General features: G+C 44.9%; 2 protein-coding genes across 3 annotated transcripts in view; both read left to right on the top strand.

Moving 5' to 3' along the window:
* RABGAP1L (RAB GTPase activating protein 1 like) overlaps nucleotides 1–15,396 on the top strand; it is a 327,249-nt gene that overhangs the window by 154,701 nt on the left and 157,152 nt on the right. The window lies entirely within an intron of this gene.
* GPR52 (G protein-coupled receptor 52) lies at nucleotides 5,794–9,993 on the top strand. The gene is made up of 2 exons (XM_044301803.1): nucleotides 5,794–5,909; nucleotides 7,200–9,993. Exon 2 carries the CDS (start codon nucleotides 7,588–7,590, stop codon nucleotides 8,677–8,679), a length of 1,092 nt encoding a protein of 363 aa, XP_044157738.1. The 5' UTR covers nucleotides 5,794–5,909; nucleotides 7,200–7,587; the 3' UTR covers nucleotides 8,680–9,993.

Here is a 15,396-nt window from a genome sequence, read left to right as displayed (position 1 = left end):
GGGGGTCCTGGGTGTTGGACCCCCATGATCAGTATTTAAGTCTCGAAAACTCCTTTAAGATCACTCCTTTTTATTCTTTAACCCTTTAAAAACATGGCCTAGTTTGAGCCTTAAAGGGGTTGTCCAGCTTTGTAACAAAAAAGTACTCGCCTGCTTCCTGCTGCTTTCTTCCAGTGCCGAAGCTCCAATCCAGATTCCCTCTGAGGGAGGGAGGGGGGTTGTCGGAGGTGATACTCACCGCTGTGGTCAGTCATTGCCCTCAGAAGTGAAGTGTACCCAAGTGGCACATCACTGCTGAGGCCAGTAATTGGCCGCCGAGCAGTACGTGATCTTGTCCGGTTATTTCCAATTCCAGTCATTACCGGTAGTTGTTGGTGTTATTACACAGCCGGCATGTGCGGTGTATGGTGCGGGCTGGCTCCTAATCATGTTTATAGTACTATGCAGGAACTTCCACCCGCCTGTGACATATATATGATGCGGGAAGGGGTGGGTTGCAATCCCTCACATCATTGGCAGACTGGCCATAGGCCCAAAGGGAAACCTCCAGGTGGGCCGATGCCCAGAGGGCCACCCTCTCAGCTGCCTGCTAGGTTAGTAATGATCCGGTGTTCCCTGATTTAATTAATGCTGGGAGTGTCTAGAACAGGGATGCCCAACCTACGGCCCTCCAGCTGTTGCAAAACTACAATTCCCAGTATGCCTGGAAAGCCTAAACCTATTAGGGCTTAGAATTGTAGTTTTGCAACAGCTGGAGGGCCACAGGTTGAGCATCCCTGGTCTAGAATGTATGTACCTGGCCACAGGTGTTCTCCTCAACTGTATTGCCATCCTGAGGCAACTGGAATAGGAGGATGGGACTTCTGGGGAGGGATTTTGTGCTGCACTCTGATATTTGGTTAGTATTTTGTGCCACAATATGGTATTGCCCTATGTCAGTTTGGACCCGCCTACAACATGGGGCCACTTTTAAGGTTCCAGTCCGCCGCTGCCTCACAAAATGCATTTGATTTCCTGATGGCACGCGCCACAATTTTTGGAGCAAAATACTGGTCTAAAGTACAGTTGTCTAACCAAGAGATGGTGTAAAGAAAAGCATCTTAACATTGCTATAGCACGGCGTGCGCCACTCTGACAGATTTTGCTGATCTTCGGTCGGCTCGGTCTGGTTTTAAGCTGTCTAAACTACAGGCAGCGATAATAAATCCCCCCACTATCCTCCTTTTGCTGGGATGCTTTCACACTGCAGTGTTTGGGTTAGTATTTTGGAAGTCAAACCACAGAAAAATTATAATGGAAAGATTGGCAGCGCTTCTATGTTTTGATGCAAAATATCAACCAAAATCCCCCCTGTGAAAGCACATTAGGGTGTATTCACAAGCGGACGACTTGTTGCAGAAATGTCTGATACTGAAAATCTGTTCCATTCATCTAAATTAGGTTGTTTCTACAGCATGAGTAGGGGTACGGCCACGCGGTCAGGTTTCCTGGTACGGTTTTGAAAGCCAAAGTCAGGACTGGATCATAAAAGAAGAGAAAGTATAAAGTACAGATATGACTTCTGTTTTTTGAATTCACTCCTGGTTTTGGCTCCCAAAACTGTATCAGGAGACATGACCGTTTCTTTGTGCTCCATTAAGGTGACTGTGACAGCCTCAAAAATTTCTGCATGGAGTCTTGATCTGAGGTCTAAAGGGGGTCTCATGGGGGGGTTGGTCTGACATAGATTCCTGATCTGAGGTCTGATATGGGGTGGTCTTACATAGGTCTAAAGGGGGTTGGATCTGAGGTCTGATATGGTGAGGTACATGCAAGTCTAATAGGGGTCTGATCTGAGGTCTGAAAATGGGTTCTGATCTGAGGTCTGGTATGGGGATTCTAACATGAAGGTCTGATGGGGGTCTCATGTGAGATTTGGTATGGGGGTCTGATCTAAGGATCTCTAATGGGTGTCTGAGGATCTGATATGTACTGACGCAAATTATAAATTTTTGTACTAGTGCACATTATATGGGTATTTTTTGTGTTGGCTCACATTAAAAAGGGGTATTTTTTGTACTGGTGCACATGGTCTGTCTTCTGTATTTGGTAACATCTATAACTAGCGATGAGCGAACTTGTGTTTTGAAGTTCGGCGTAAAAAGGTTCGGGTTCGTGTTATCTAAGAATTCCATTATGGATTCTGCTACCACGGACCATAATTTATGGTCCGTGGTAGCGGAATCCTTAACGGAATTCTTAGATAACACGAACCTTGTACGCCAAACTTGAAACACAAGTTCGCTCATCCCGATTTATAACACATGCAGTTTCATTGCTGCGTGCGTCATGCAAAATGCCACAAGGGGGCCCACTTTGACTTTATCGCCCAAGGGCCCACACAAAGTTAGCCCTGGGAGTGGCGCTGTCTCTGGAAGAAAGTAGCTTTTGGTTTTTGTAATCCTGTACAATCCCTTATAACGTCCTCACTTGTCAGATTGCACATGCATATTAATGAGGGAATTTATGTCGCACCATGTTTGGTCAACGTTACGCAACTTTCAAGGTCTATATATATATATATATATATATATATATATATATATAATATATATATGAGGTGCCTGTAGGAGAGAGGTTTCCTAGCTGATTCTGCACATTGCCGTTGTACCCAGGCACTTCTCCTCGGCTGTGGGTGTCACACCTGTTCGTGCCTTCTCTTGTATGCTGATGAATGGCATGTTCATCCCCACCTGTTTGTTTTCTTTGTTGTTCTCGGCACGGCAGATATTGCCACTTTTTTTTTTCTCAGTTCCTCCTTCTTTTCATCTCGTTGCTTTGTGTGAATATCATGAATAAATGTATAGCATTAAATTTTAGCCCAAGGCAAAATTCTAGGAAATGAAATGAGAAGTTGAGCGCTCAAAATAAATTTGTAGACATATTTTGTTTGGGTATTAGGCTACATGTGCACAACCGTTTTTCGTATCCGAGCTGCAGTTTTTGCGGCTCGGGTGCGGACCCTTTCACTTTTTAATGGGGCCGCAAAAGATGCAGACAGCACTCCGAGTGCTGTCCGCACCCGTTGCTCCGTTCCGAGGCCCCACCAAAAAAATATGGCATTTCCTAAGAATATGCATGTCTACAATGGTCCGCAAAAAAACCCTCTTTTTTCCCTCTTGAAACAGAATGGGGGGGCCACATTGAACACAAAGGAGTCTTGAGGGAGGGGCGGAGCAGGGTCCAGGCCAGCCCCTGCAAATTTACTAACTTGAAGCCTGGAAAAAGGGGTAAAGGTTGCTATTTTTCCGGCAGGCGCACACACTAACAAAAATGCACCTTAATAATGACGACGTCCACACACCTTCCTAAATTAGTTGCATCTTCTGGAAGCAATGCCAGCATAAATGGAATTAAAAAGATCTGCAAAAAAATGACTGCCTTTAATAAATTACCTTCTTTGTTTCCCCCCTGTGCCGCCAGACGAGGCGTGCCCCTTGTCATAAATTAGGCGCACCTCCAGCATTCCGTGTGCCTGGAGTCAAAACTACTCTAGACCCTGACTGGAGTAGTTTTCACTTTCCACATTTACGCCTAAAAGATTGTAAATTAGCTTTAAGGCTAGTCGCACGTGTTGCGGATTCCGCACGCTTATTCCATGCGGATTCTTAAGCGGAAAAACAGCAGCTTAATACAGCAACAGCAAAGTGTGACCAGTGAGATGAATCTCATGTACGCTTTGCTTATTTTTTCTGTGGGGTACATTTCCTAAGAGATTTGCGACTATTTTAGGTGTAAAGTAGTCGCAACTCCCCTTTTTATCCTGTGCTGGGGCTGGAGTAATAACATTTACACCTGGAAACGTTACCAAAAAGTTTTTACGCCAGGCACAAGGAGTCCCACAGATGTGCCTAATTTATGATGGGGCACACACCTCGTCATAAATGAAAATAATCTTACGGCAGGGCAAGGGGGAAACTAAGAATGGCGTAAAAATATGCCCCATTGACTTGCTGTGGGGATTTTTAAATCTGCAGCATGTCAATTGTTTGGGAAATTTATTGTGCAGATTTAATCATTTTCAATGCACAGGTGAGATCTTCGGAAAATCTGCACCAAAACCGCAAGTAGCACATTGTGCGGAAACGCACAGAAATCCTCACGAAAAACAGCGCAGACTCATGCCCATGTGCAGGTAGCCTTAGGCTGATTTCATATGGGCAATGTTTCTGTCTGAGTTTACATCGGACAGGAACTGAATTGAATTCCGACCCATTCAGTTGAATGAGTATCTTCACATGAGTAATTATCCCTTCCGAGAAAGTTGCTCATCCGTGTTCACTGTTTGGCACGCGGGCGAATTTGCGACAGTCTGAAAGAGGTTTAGGCTTTGTGCAAAGGGTGCAATCCGCAGTGGAGATCCGCAGCATAAAATCGTCGTGCTGAGATTTCTAAACCGCACCGACGGTCAAGGTACGCTGCAGATTTTTTACGCAGCGTGTGGATGAGATTACTTGAAAGTCAACAACGCTGCTAATCTGACACATGAAAGTCTGCGAAGAATGCGCCACCCCACCCTAAATATGAAAATATGAAATAAATATGCCATTCAGACAAAGGATTTTACGTCAGGATTTCATACATTTTATATGAATAGGTTTTCCATTTTTAAATTTAAATTATTTTTTTTCTGAACAAGGTAGTGGAGATTTAGCAAAGATGGTCATAAAACTGCCCAATTTTTTGTCTCTCTTACCAAAATAGAGCCTGCGCTAAAGGAAAAACAAGTGAACCGTATGGGCTGATACATTTTAGCGATAACTATGCAACAGTTTGTCAAGAATTTATATTCATCAAAAATGGTGAAAAGGAAAAGTAGAGCAGTTATCCTTAGCAACCTTCTTTCATTTTCAAATAGATCTTAAAATAAGTGAAATCTAGACGCTGCCGGCAACTGCTCCCCTTTTTTCCTTTGCACCAGTTTAGAGAAATCTCCCCTATATTGGAATATGTGATGGTGGCCACATCTTTGAGTCTATAGCCACGAGACAAGATCCTTATATAAAAGTCTGCCCTATAGATTCCCCTGCTCTCAGGGAGTGTAAATAATTTTAAGCACCACCAACCCAACGCGCCCCCCCCCCCCCCACACTTTTCCTTCTTTGTAGCATGCTATTTTATTTTAATTAATAATTAATAGGTCTGTGACAGCATGGTTCACGTTACTGGCTCCAGCTAGTGTCTGTAGCGCACTTGCATTCTGTGCCTTTCCTTGCAGACATTCCCCCAGACGCTAAAGTCTTGGTTTCATTGCAGCACAAAATCCCGTGGAAGCCACTTGTGTCGAAGCCTTTTTTGCTTTATCGTCATTCCTTTTCCTCTTGCATGTGGGTGCATTTAAAGGCTCGCGGTTGACATGCTACCTCCTGGGGTGTTCCGATCAGGTCAGGGTGCTGCAAGTAGAAATACACAGAGGGAGACAAGACAAGAAAAAATAGGGACAAAAAGTCCTGATTTTCATCAGTTTGGAATGTTTGATGACAATTTGTGGCATTATGACAGTATGTGTTTGTGTCTTGGCAACTGTTACCTAGTGACAAGTCGAACCGGCACTAGCCATTGGTCGGGGGCAGAAAGACAGAGTCACCTTTCCGACGTTCTGCTCTCCTGCATCAGCTTTTGCAAGGGAGATGGAGGGGGGGGGGGGGGGTGGAGAGAGGAAGGGAGGGAAAAAAGAGGAGGAGGAGGAGGACGAGAAAGAGGAGGAGGAGGAGCAGGGGGCTCAGGTGCAGGCAGTAATAATACAAGAGTGAGAGCGAAAAAAGAGAGAACGAGAATGTGAGAAATAGCGACAGGCTCCGCGCAAACAGCATCTCTGGAACTGGACCTGAGCACCAGGCTGACTGCTCCGCTGCCAGGAGAGCGCCTAGGTGAGAAGCCTCATCTATTTCATTACTGGGGTTAAGGAGGAAAGCAGTGGTGGCACAGGGGGCACAGCTTCTTAGTTTGGAGATATGTACACTGAAAGAGAGCACAGGGGTGGAAGAAGAGACAGCAGGTCCTTTTTGGTTAATTTGCAAGAAGGATCGAGGCAGAGCAACTCTCAACTTGAGTAATGATGAGGACATATTTCTTCTTTTTCTTTCGGAAACTACTGTGTAGCTGTCAGCAGGCATTCCTTTAGATGATATCTCCGCTGCTTGCCTCCCACTTCCCCGGCACATCGCAGACGCTGACAGTTTTGCATCTATTTGGGAGAGGGCTGACAGTAGAGGTGGGCAGAGCGAAACATCGAGCTAAACTTCGACTCTTAACTGAGGAGGACGATGTGACCTTGGTTATCCTCTTCTGTGGAAACAACCTCTCTAAGCGAGGATGATTTTCTATCTAGCGCCCCTTTGTAGTCTGAAATGTGGCATCAGACCCTCTTAACTCTTTCAGCACTAATCCGCGTTTTCATCCCACACACCCACCCTCCCCCATCGACCTCTTTGTATAGAGAGGCAAAATTGATGCACTCACTCTAATGCAATCGATCCGAAAGAGTAAAGGCAATGCACCCACGAGCTCAGACGAAGCGGACTGTAATGTTAAGTTTTTAGATGAGTTATTAAAAGTTTACTCTTAAATAATTCATGGGCATTATATCCGCGCTCGACGTGGAAGGCTATTTTAAGGTATTGGTTTTCCATCTTTGTATGGATCTATGCTGTGATGTAATGTATAGGAAATGGGCGTGCTCTTGGGCATTTCTATTCACCGATATTGCTCTGAGAGCTGCTGCTATAACTGTTCTCTGTGCGTTGCAAGTAAGGCAGACAGGTAAATGCATGGTGCAAATGATCTGCAGGTAATAATTAACAGAATCTGCAAGGTGCATGCAGCATATCAGGTTTGGCTGGTTAAATTTGAGGATTTTCCATATGATAGTCGTTCTAGAGGATTTCTTTAGTTTGGAACTCTATAATGGTTGTGCTCTTAACGACTCTATCTTGAGATGCTGAGATATTTTAAGATGCCTCTTGACTTCCCCTCTTTCTGATTGAAATTTTCACGTCTAAAGATAAACTCTCTCGGGAGAATAGACTGGCCAGCCATTCCCCACCACCACCTCCTTAGCATAGAAAGGAACACGATTCACGGAAATGTGTTTTTCTTTTTTCTTTTAGTCTTTTCTTAGCATTTCTTCCTCAATTGTATGTTTTTCTCTTTATTTGTAGTTTCCCTCACCAATGATACAGGATACAGAATCTCTCCTCTTTAGCCACCTTTCTCTGTGCTTGCTCAGAATGGATTCCCGAAGCCTAATTGAGAGAGCAGCGGCAGCAGCAGCAACCTTTCACTTATTAAGTTTTACTCTACTGGGTATTGCGTTATCTCTCTCCATTTCTACCTTGGAGAAGCAAAGGTGAGTGAGCTCCGGGAGTAAGCACACGTTTGGGAATGAGTGACTTTGGAAAGCGGTCATACTGATGGAAGAGGCTGCTGAAAGAAGACCTGAGGCTCAGAAGCGGAGGGTCTCTCGCCCAGCTGTGAGACTGGGTTGCCCAGTCAGCCTTTCACCAACACACTTAAGAATTTCATACTTGCCGTCCAACAGTACAAACCATGAACCTGTCACAACTGCTTGACTGGAGGACCTTGAACTCAAGCGGATTCTTCCTGAACTCATCAGAGCATCACCCTTGTCCACTGGGTTTCGGACACTACAATTCAGTGGACATATGCATACTGGAAACTACCATCATTGTGCTGCTAACGTTCTTGATAATTACTGGGAACCTAACGGTCATCTTCGTCTTTCATTGTGCCCCGTTACTGCACCATTACACGACCAGCTACTTCATCCAGACGATGGCATACGCGGACTTGCTTGTGGGAGTCAGTTGCCTGGTACCCACGTTATCCCTTCTTCACTACTCCACGGGGGTCCACGAATCTTTGACATGTCAAGTATTTGGCTATATCATATCTGTGCTAAAAAGCGTCTCCATGGCCTGTTTAGCGTTCATCAGTGTGGATCGATACCTAGCCATCACCAAACCCCTTTCCTACAACCAGCTGGTCACGCCATGTAGACTACGCCTCTGTATCATCCTTATCTGGATTTATTCAGGTTTGATCTTCTTGCCATCGTTTTTTGGCTGGGGTAAGCCTGGCTACCATGGAGACATCTTTGAGTGGTGCGCCATCTCTTGGCATACCAGTGCCTACTTCACTGGCTTCATTGTGTGCCTGCTGTATGCCCCCGCAGCACTGGTTATATGTTTCACGTACTTTCACATCTTCCGCATCTGCCGGCAGCACACCAAAGAAATTAGCGACCGCCGAGCTCGCTTTCCCAGTCACGAAGCCGAGTCTGCTGGAGAAGGTGGGCCCGGTCACAGCCCTGACCGACGCTACGCGATGGTCTTGTTCCGAATAACCAGCGTTTTCTATATGCTTTGGCTCCCCTACATCATATACTTTTTATTGGAGAGCTGGCGGGCGCTGGATAACCCCGCCTTGTCTTTTCTAACCACCTGGTTGGCCATAAGCAATAGTTTCTGTAACTGTGTCATCTACAGCTTGTCCAACAGTGTTTTCCGCCTTGGCCTTCGGAGGCTGTCAGAAACGATATGTTCACCATGTATGTGTTCTAAAGACCAGAATGAACGGGAACCTAAACCCCGAAAACGCGCTAACTCCTGTTCTATTTGAAGTCATTGTAGTGACAGTCATAAGCCGGGAGCGCGCCTGCACCAGGCCCCAGGATGCTGCTTTCTCAACAAACAAAAAAAATCTACGAAATTATTTTAGCGCCTCATTTTGGTTCGATTGTTTGAGTTTTTGATTTGCATTGGAAATGTGAACCATTAAACTCTGATCCAAACAGCGATGCAAAAGAGCACACGAATCTGTGCACTGCTGTCAAAAATGAGTCACGCTGTTGTGGGAGGGGAGCAGAGTATCAAAGGGGGAGAAAAAAAAGGTGTCGGTGTGGTTAAGATTAGCTAATTAATGCGGATATTCTGCAGAAATACCAGATATTGTACAAAAAATTACAAAAAGGTCACTTCCTTTTTTTTGGTATTATTAAAATATAATGTCTACATTGCCTTGGCAGGAGAATTAAAAAGATTACTGTCCGAGGCTGGTGTTACTAAAACCACAGTGATAAACTATTACGTCAGCTGAGGGTGACCATATTGCTGTTTTGCAATGTACTGTATTAGTCTTTTTATTTTATTTTTCCAAGTTTTAATTTTTTTTTTTAGGTTTAATTTGATTAAGTTGTGTTATTATGCCGGTTCAGTGTAAGAAGAGTAGGCGTAACGAACGCCGCTGTCACTGACTGAACGGTTTGAGAGTTTACAATTGCCTGTGCAATCTGCAGGTGACAATGAAGTGTTCTGTGATGGTATGCGTGTTCTCACCATCCCCAAGACGCCAGCTGCCTTTTTCCTCTAGTATACCTTATAAGACATGACATATCTTCTTGGAACTGAGCTGCTATGAATGTTTTTTATTATTATTTTTTTAATAAATTAATGGGTATTAGCTATAAATCTAAATTTAGATCTCTTAGCCTTTGCGTAGACAAAAAGCGTCTCTGATATACCTTCAAAAAGTTGCGGGAACGAGACATTTAATTTGTATCCTACGTGTATATGCTTTGTGTATTTATTGATCAGTCTCATAAAAGACGTGGCTCTGGTTTCCAAGTAGAGGCTTTTTGCAATCCCGGCCACCCAGTTGTTATCGAGCTTTTTTTTTTTTTTTTTCTCTTTGTCAGACCGAGGCAGTGGCTCCTTCCAGAATTAGAAGCCGTGACCTTTTCTTTCTATTTTATTTTTTTTTTATTCCCCCCCCACAGAACAATTGGTGATTTCACCAGCCATGCAAAAAATAGAATCTGCTAAATGGACTATGTTCCTGCTATACATTTATTCCGTCCTTGTTCTAGGGTTCATCCAGCTTGCTGCTGTTTTTGACCGTTCCTTGTATACATTATATATTTAATTAAAAAAAAGTCCGGTAATACGAGGGATGTTGTGATCTTTAATTGATGCCCTGTCACTCATATAGATGAATCATTATCTGCCATAGCATTGACTGATTTCACGAGAGTCGTACAAAACATTGAACGTTAAGGCTACCGGTACACGGGACAGATTGGTTTGCAGAAAATCTGCATGAAAACTGCATAAAAACAGCATAAAAACCACATCTAAATCTGTATGATTGATTGTGGTTTTTGTGTGTGTGCTTTTTAATAGGATTTTTGGTGCAGATTTTCTGTTTATTTTATCAACTTCGTTAAAGTTTATGGGGAAAACCCCAGTCCATGTGGTGCTCACAAACAATTGACATGCTGCGGATTAAAAAATGTCCACGCGTACAAAATATGCAATGTGTACATAAGATTTGACAAGTCTCCTTCACTTTGCTGGTAATGCGGTTTTTCAGCACAAAAATCTGGGCGGCAAAAAAACGCACTCAGGGGGATGTTCACACAACGGATTTTGAGAAGGCGCTGATTTTCTGTGCAGTTTTGGTAAGGTTTTTTTTTTTTCAGCTTTCTATTCATTTCAATGGAAGAATCAGCGCGGATTTCACTCCAAGATAGAGCATGCTGCTTCTTTTTTCCACTCGTGCGGAAAAAATAAAAAGTTCTGCCTCCCATTAATATGAATTGGAGGCCTTTTAGAGGTGTTTTATGGTGCAGAAAATGTGTGAAAAAACGCTAAGAAACGTGATGTGAAGGGGCCTTTAATCTACAATGTGTGTAGGTAGCACTATTTTGATAGTTTTTTTCCCCCCCATAGACTTTAATGGGGTAAAAAAAACACAATAAGGGCTTGTTCACACGACCGTGTGAAGCCCGTGCTGTGGACCGTAAATTGCTGTGGACCGTGGGGCAGCCGCATGGGCATCTCAGACCCATTCACTTGAATGGGTCCGCGATCCGTCCGTTCCGCAAAAAGATAGAGCAAGTTCTGTTTTTTTGCGGTGCGGAGGCACAGAACGGAACCCCAGAAAGCACTCGGTAGTGCTTCCGTAGTGTTCCGTTCTGTGCTTCTGTTCCGCATCTCCGGATTTGCGGACCCATTGAAGTGAATGGGTCCGCATCCGTGATGCGGAATGCACACGGAACGGTGCCTGTATATTGCGGATCTGCAAATGCGGTCCGCAATACGGCAACGGGCAGCACACTTTCGTGTGAATGAGCCCTAAATGTGGATTTCTGTACGGGTTTTATTGTGGTTTTTGATGCGGGTTTCATGCTTACTTTCTGCATCCAAATCCGCACCGCGTGCAGGTGGCCTCGAGGTTCCTAGAAGGATCTCGTCTCATGTGTCATGGCATTAGGAAGTGTGAGACTGGAAATGATGAGCGCAACAGGAGCCGAGATCTCAGCACGCAACGAGGTCACATTGAATCCTTGCTAATTATCTCTGGATTTATTCTTGTGTACTGATAGTTGTGATATTTTTATTTAATATTTTTTTTATCGTGGGTGAGATCCGTAGATCTGCGATTCTAGAATAGCTCAGCCTCTGTTACTTTAGTTGTAGTTTAACCAGACCTTGTAGTCTGTAATTAGATGCAAATTGTGGACACACAATGGTTTCCGGGATGTCCGTCTGTTTACAGGATTTCATTGTTTCTAGATTGGTGGTGACCTGCTGTTCACCCACGTTGGCGATCAATGTGAACACCTGTCGTCAGCCCCCACACCTTGGTTGTGGGATATCTACCAGCGAAGAAAAAGGGGGTCAGCCAGCACATCCCAATGCGCAGGGGCACGTTATCTACCAGCGCTTACAAAATTTAGTGCTGGAATTACTAAAAATCAAACGTTTCTCACACTGTTCGAGCTTGTATAACAGTAGTATCCACAACTTCCAGGCTCTGTCCCCTCTATGGATGTAGAAAGTCATCAGAGGGATTTGGGTCTTTATTAAATATGGCAGACCAATCCATAGTCTCTGAAGTTCCGACCGCTGGCACCCCCCCGGTGATCACAAGCATGGTGGTCCCAGAGTTCCCTATGTGACTGTTTGACCACTGTTTAATTCACTTCTATGGGTCATATAGGGTTTAAGGGGTTTTACAAGACTTTTCTACTGATGACCTATCTGACCGGTGGGGAACAGACACCCCGCCGATCAGCTGCTTGAGAAGGTGCTAACGCTCACAGTAGCGCCGCGGCCTTTTCTCAGCTTTCCCTAGGCCAGTGATGTCACGTTCATCGGTCACATGGCCTAGGAGAAGCTCAGCCCCATTCAAGTGAATTGGGCTGAGCTGCAATACCAAGCACAGCCGCTATCAAATGGACGGCGCCGTGCTTAGCCGTTACTGCGAGTGACGGTGCCTTCTCCAAAAGTCTCAGAAAACTTTTAACTCGCTGCTGTCTCAGTCATTCCCATAGAAGTGAATGAAGCAGTGGTCACACATGTTGCACCAAAGGGATTCTTCTTGTTATTGGTGGGGGTCCTAGCCGACCCCCAGTGATGATGCACCTGTCCTATGTTATTAATGGGAGAACCTCTTTAACGATCCGACTCAAAATGACCATTATTAGTAATAATTAGGTCTATGGTGTGGTCTGTATGGAATGTGTTTTTCTTCTTCTGATGATCGTAGGAGTTTGACCCCTTAACGACCAGCGTCGTACATGTACCGGGGCTTTAAAGATGGCGTCCGCTCCCGAGCACTGCGGGCTCCATAGCCGCGGGCGGCCGCCTGCTTCTTATAGCAGACACCCGCAGCTCATGTTCGCAACCGGCAATAATGCCGATCGCGGACAATTAACCCCTCAGATGTCATGGTCAGTCCTGACCATGGCATCTGAGCACACTGAAAACCGAAAGCACACGCTTCCGGTTATGCTCTGGCTCCCCCGTTCGGCGATCGGAGGAGCCAGAGCTTTTGTGCAGCAGCCCCTGTCTTTGTGAATGACAAGAGGCTGCTGCATAGTATTTCCTATGGAGCCATTGCCTGTAATAAGGCTCCATAGGAAAGTAGTAAAACCATCATAGATTCTAAGGCAAGTGCATTGTAGTCTATGATAATAGCAATAGTGTCAAAAAAAAAAAAAAATGTAAAACTGTGGTCGAATTGTTTTTTTTTTTTTCAATTTCACCCCATTTGTAATTTTTTTCACGCTTTCCACTACATCATATTCAATATTAAATGGTGGCGTTGGAAAGTACAACTTGTCCCGCAGAAATCAAGCCCTCATATGGTTATGTGAACAGAAAAATAAAAAAGTTATGGCTCTGGGAATGCAGGGAGCGCAAAATGAAAACTAAAAAAAAAAAAAAACAACTACTAAAAACTCCGGGGCTGAAAGGGTTAATCAGCTGTTGGTGCAGTTCTGGTGCAGCATGGCATCGGAGTGGCAGGGTAGGGAAGGGATGCCAACATGCAGAATAGTTCTCATCCTCTTACGGCTCTTCACTGGTCTATAAAATATTGGAAGACTGGTGGCATTAAGTCATGTGGCAACACCCATCCCCGGGTTAGGTATTGCCATGTAGATTGTGTGAGCAAATCCTGTTGTTTGAATTCATAGTGCTGTCTTTCACCTCAAATATAGTAAATTGCGACTATCCTGTTAAAGGGTTTTTTTCCGTGATCGGCAAATGTTGCATCCCCTTTATCGGGCACAGTGCAGTGTAGCGCTGTGTCTGGTATTGCAGTTCAGTCCCATTCGATAAGCACCACAGCCCTTTCAGTCAGCCGATCTGGCGCCGCTACCTTCTCAAACAGCTGATCGGCGGGGGTCCCGGGAGAGATTATCAGTTTAAACAAAGTGCAGAACCCCTTTAAAGGGGTTTTCGGAGATTACAATATTGATGATGTCTCTCCTCACGATGTGAGATGGATGGGGGTCTCCCATTACCCTTGAAGATCAGCTGGTTGAAAGGGCTGCAGCACTTGGATAAGCACAGCGCCCTACTCATGGTATACCCAGCACAGCGCCGTACATTGTATAGTGGCTGTGTTTGGTATTGCAGCCCAGACCCGTCTACTTGATCGTGACATCACTGGCCTAGGAAGAGGCTGCAGCACTGAATGGAGGGTGACTAGAGTCGGACCTCCACTGATCTGATATATGACCTATCCTATTGTAGACATAATTTTGCCTAGTGTGCCCAGTCATATTTCTAAGGGCTGGTATTCATGGATATTTACTTTTGAGCCTGCGGTGCATTACTTAAAATTATGTCCGGTAACAAAATAGTCATGTGCCGCCATGAATAGCACTGTCTGTATTCAGTGGAAATGTGGGACGACTGTGCCCGTTTTGCAGACTGCGGACCCGCAAAACACGGCTATCGGCTGCGTGCACTCCGCATAGTGGTGCGGAATCATTGACTTCAATTGGTCCGCGATCCACAAGATGCGTCCCGAAGATAGGACATGTCCTTTCTTTTGCAGCGCAGAGGCACGGACCCCGAAGCACACGGAAGTGCCAGTCTCCAGCCACGATGTGTAGTGCAGACGGCTGGTGCCCGCGGTCTGCAAAACGGGCACAGCCGTCCCACTGTCATGTGAATGCAGCTTTAAAGTAAAAACAAGTAGCCTTCTTGGTAAATCTAGATTCCCACAAACATATACTAAGAATTCCTCATATTAATGACTATTTTGAGATACAGAAGATGAAGTCACTAGGATACGTGGATGACTCAACAGAGAAACAGCTAGAAGGCCAATGAGCGAGATGATAAAATACCTGTAGCATTGCCAGTACTCATTGAAGGACCGTGTGCCACATTTATTGCATCCGCCAACGTGCAGCAGGAAGGGGTGTGGCTTAGCAGTGGAGAGGCGTGGCTTTAGATGTGACCGTAAGAACTTAAGACTAGACCGTATAACGGTTCTCCAGTTTATCATCCAGCTTCAGGCCGCTTAGTACATCCGAAAAATATTTTTAGCCTAAATTTGCACTTACTATTAGTAAATCTACCCTATGTGCTTGCTGCAAAAACCAGTGCATTCAGATATATAGTATGGGACAGATTTTCACTTGCAGAAAGTTCGGTAACATTTACCGCATGTGAATCAAGTTGTGTAATATGTTCACTGCAAGCGCGGCGTTTGGGTCCGGTCTGCAAAACAGAACAAACCGTATCCAGCACTTTAAAAAATAATAATAATAATAAAGTAAGTCAATGGTGCCAGATCCATTTTTTTCAGACCCGCAGAAAAATGGATCTGTCACCCATTGACTTAGGCTACATGCACACGAACGTTAGGGCTCCGTGCTGCGTACCGCAAATTGCGGTCAGCAATGCACGGGCTACAGACCGTGGGGGCAGCCGCATGCGGATTGCGGACCCATTCATTTGAATGGGGTCCGCAATCCGCATCCGACGGTCCGCACTGCAAAAAAGTAGTGCATGCAATACTTTTTAGCGGTGCGGA

Source organism: Bufo gargarizans, chromosome 7 (assembly GCF_014858855.1).
Source record: "Bufo gargarizans isolate SCDJY-AF-19 chromosome 7, ASM1485885v1, whole genome shotgun sequence".
In the NCBI taxonomy this organism is placed as follows: domain Eukaryota; kingdom Metazoa; phylum Chordata; class Amphibia; order Anura; family Bufonidae; genus Bufo; species Bufo gargarizans.
Note: the sequence above shows the minus strand (reverse complement) of the source record. Positions and strands in the feature narration are given on the sequence as shown.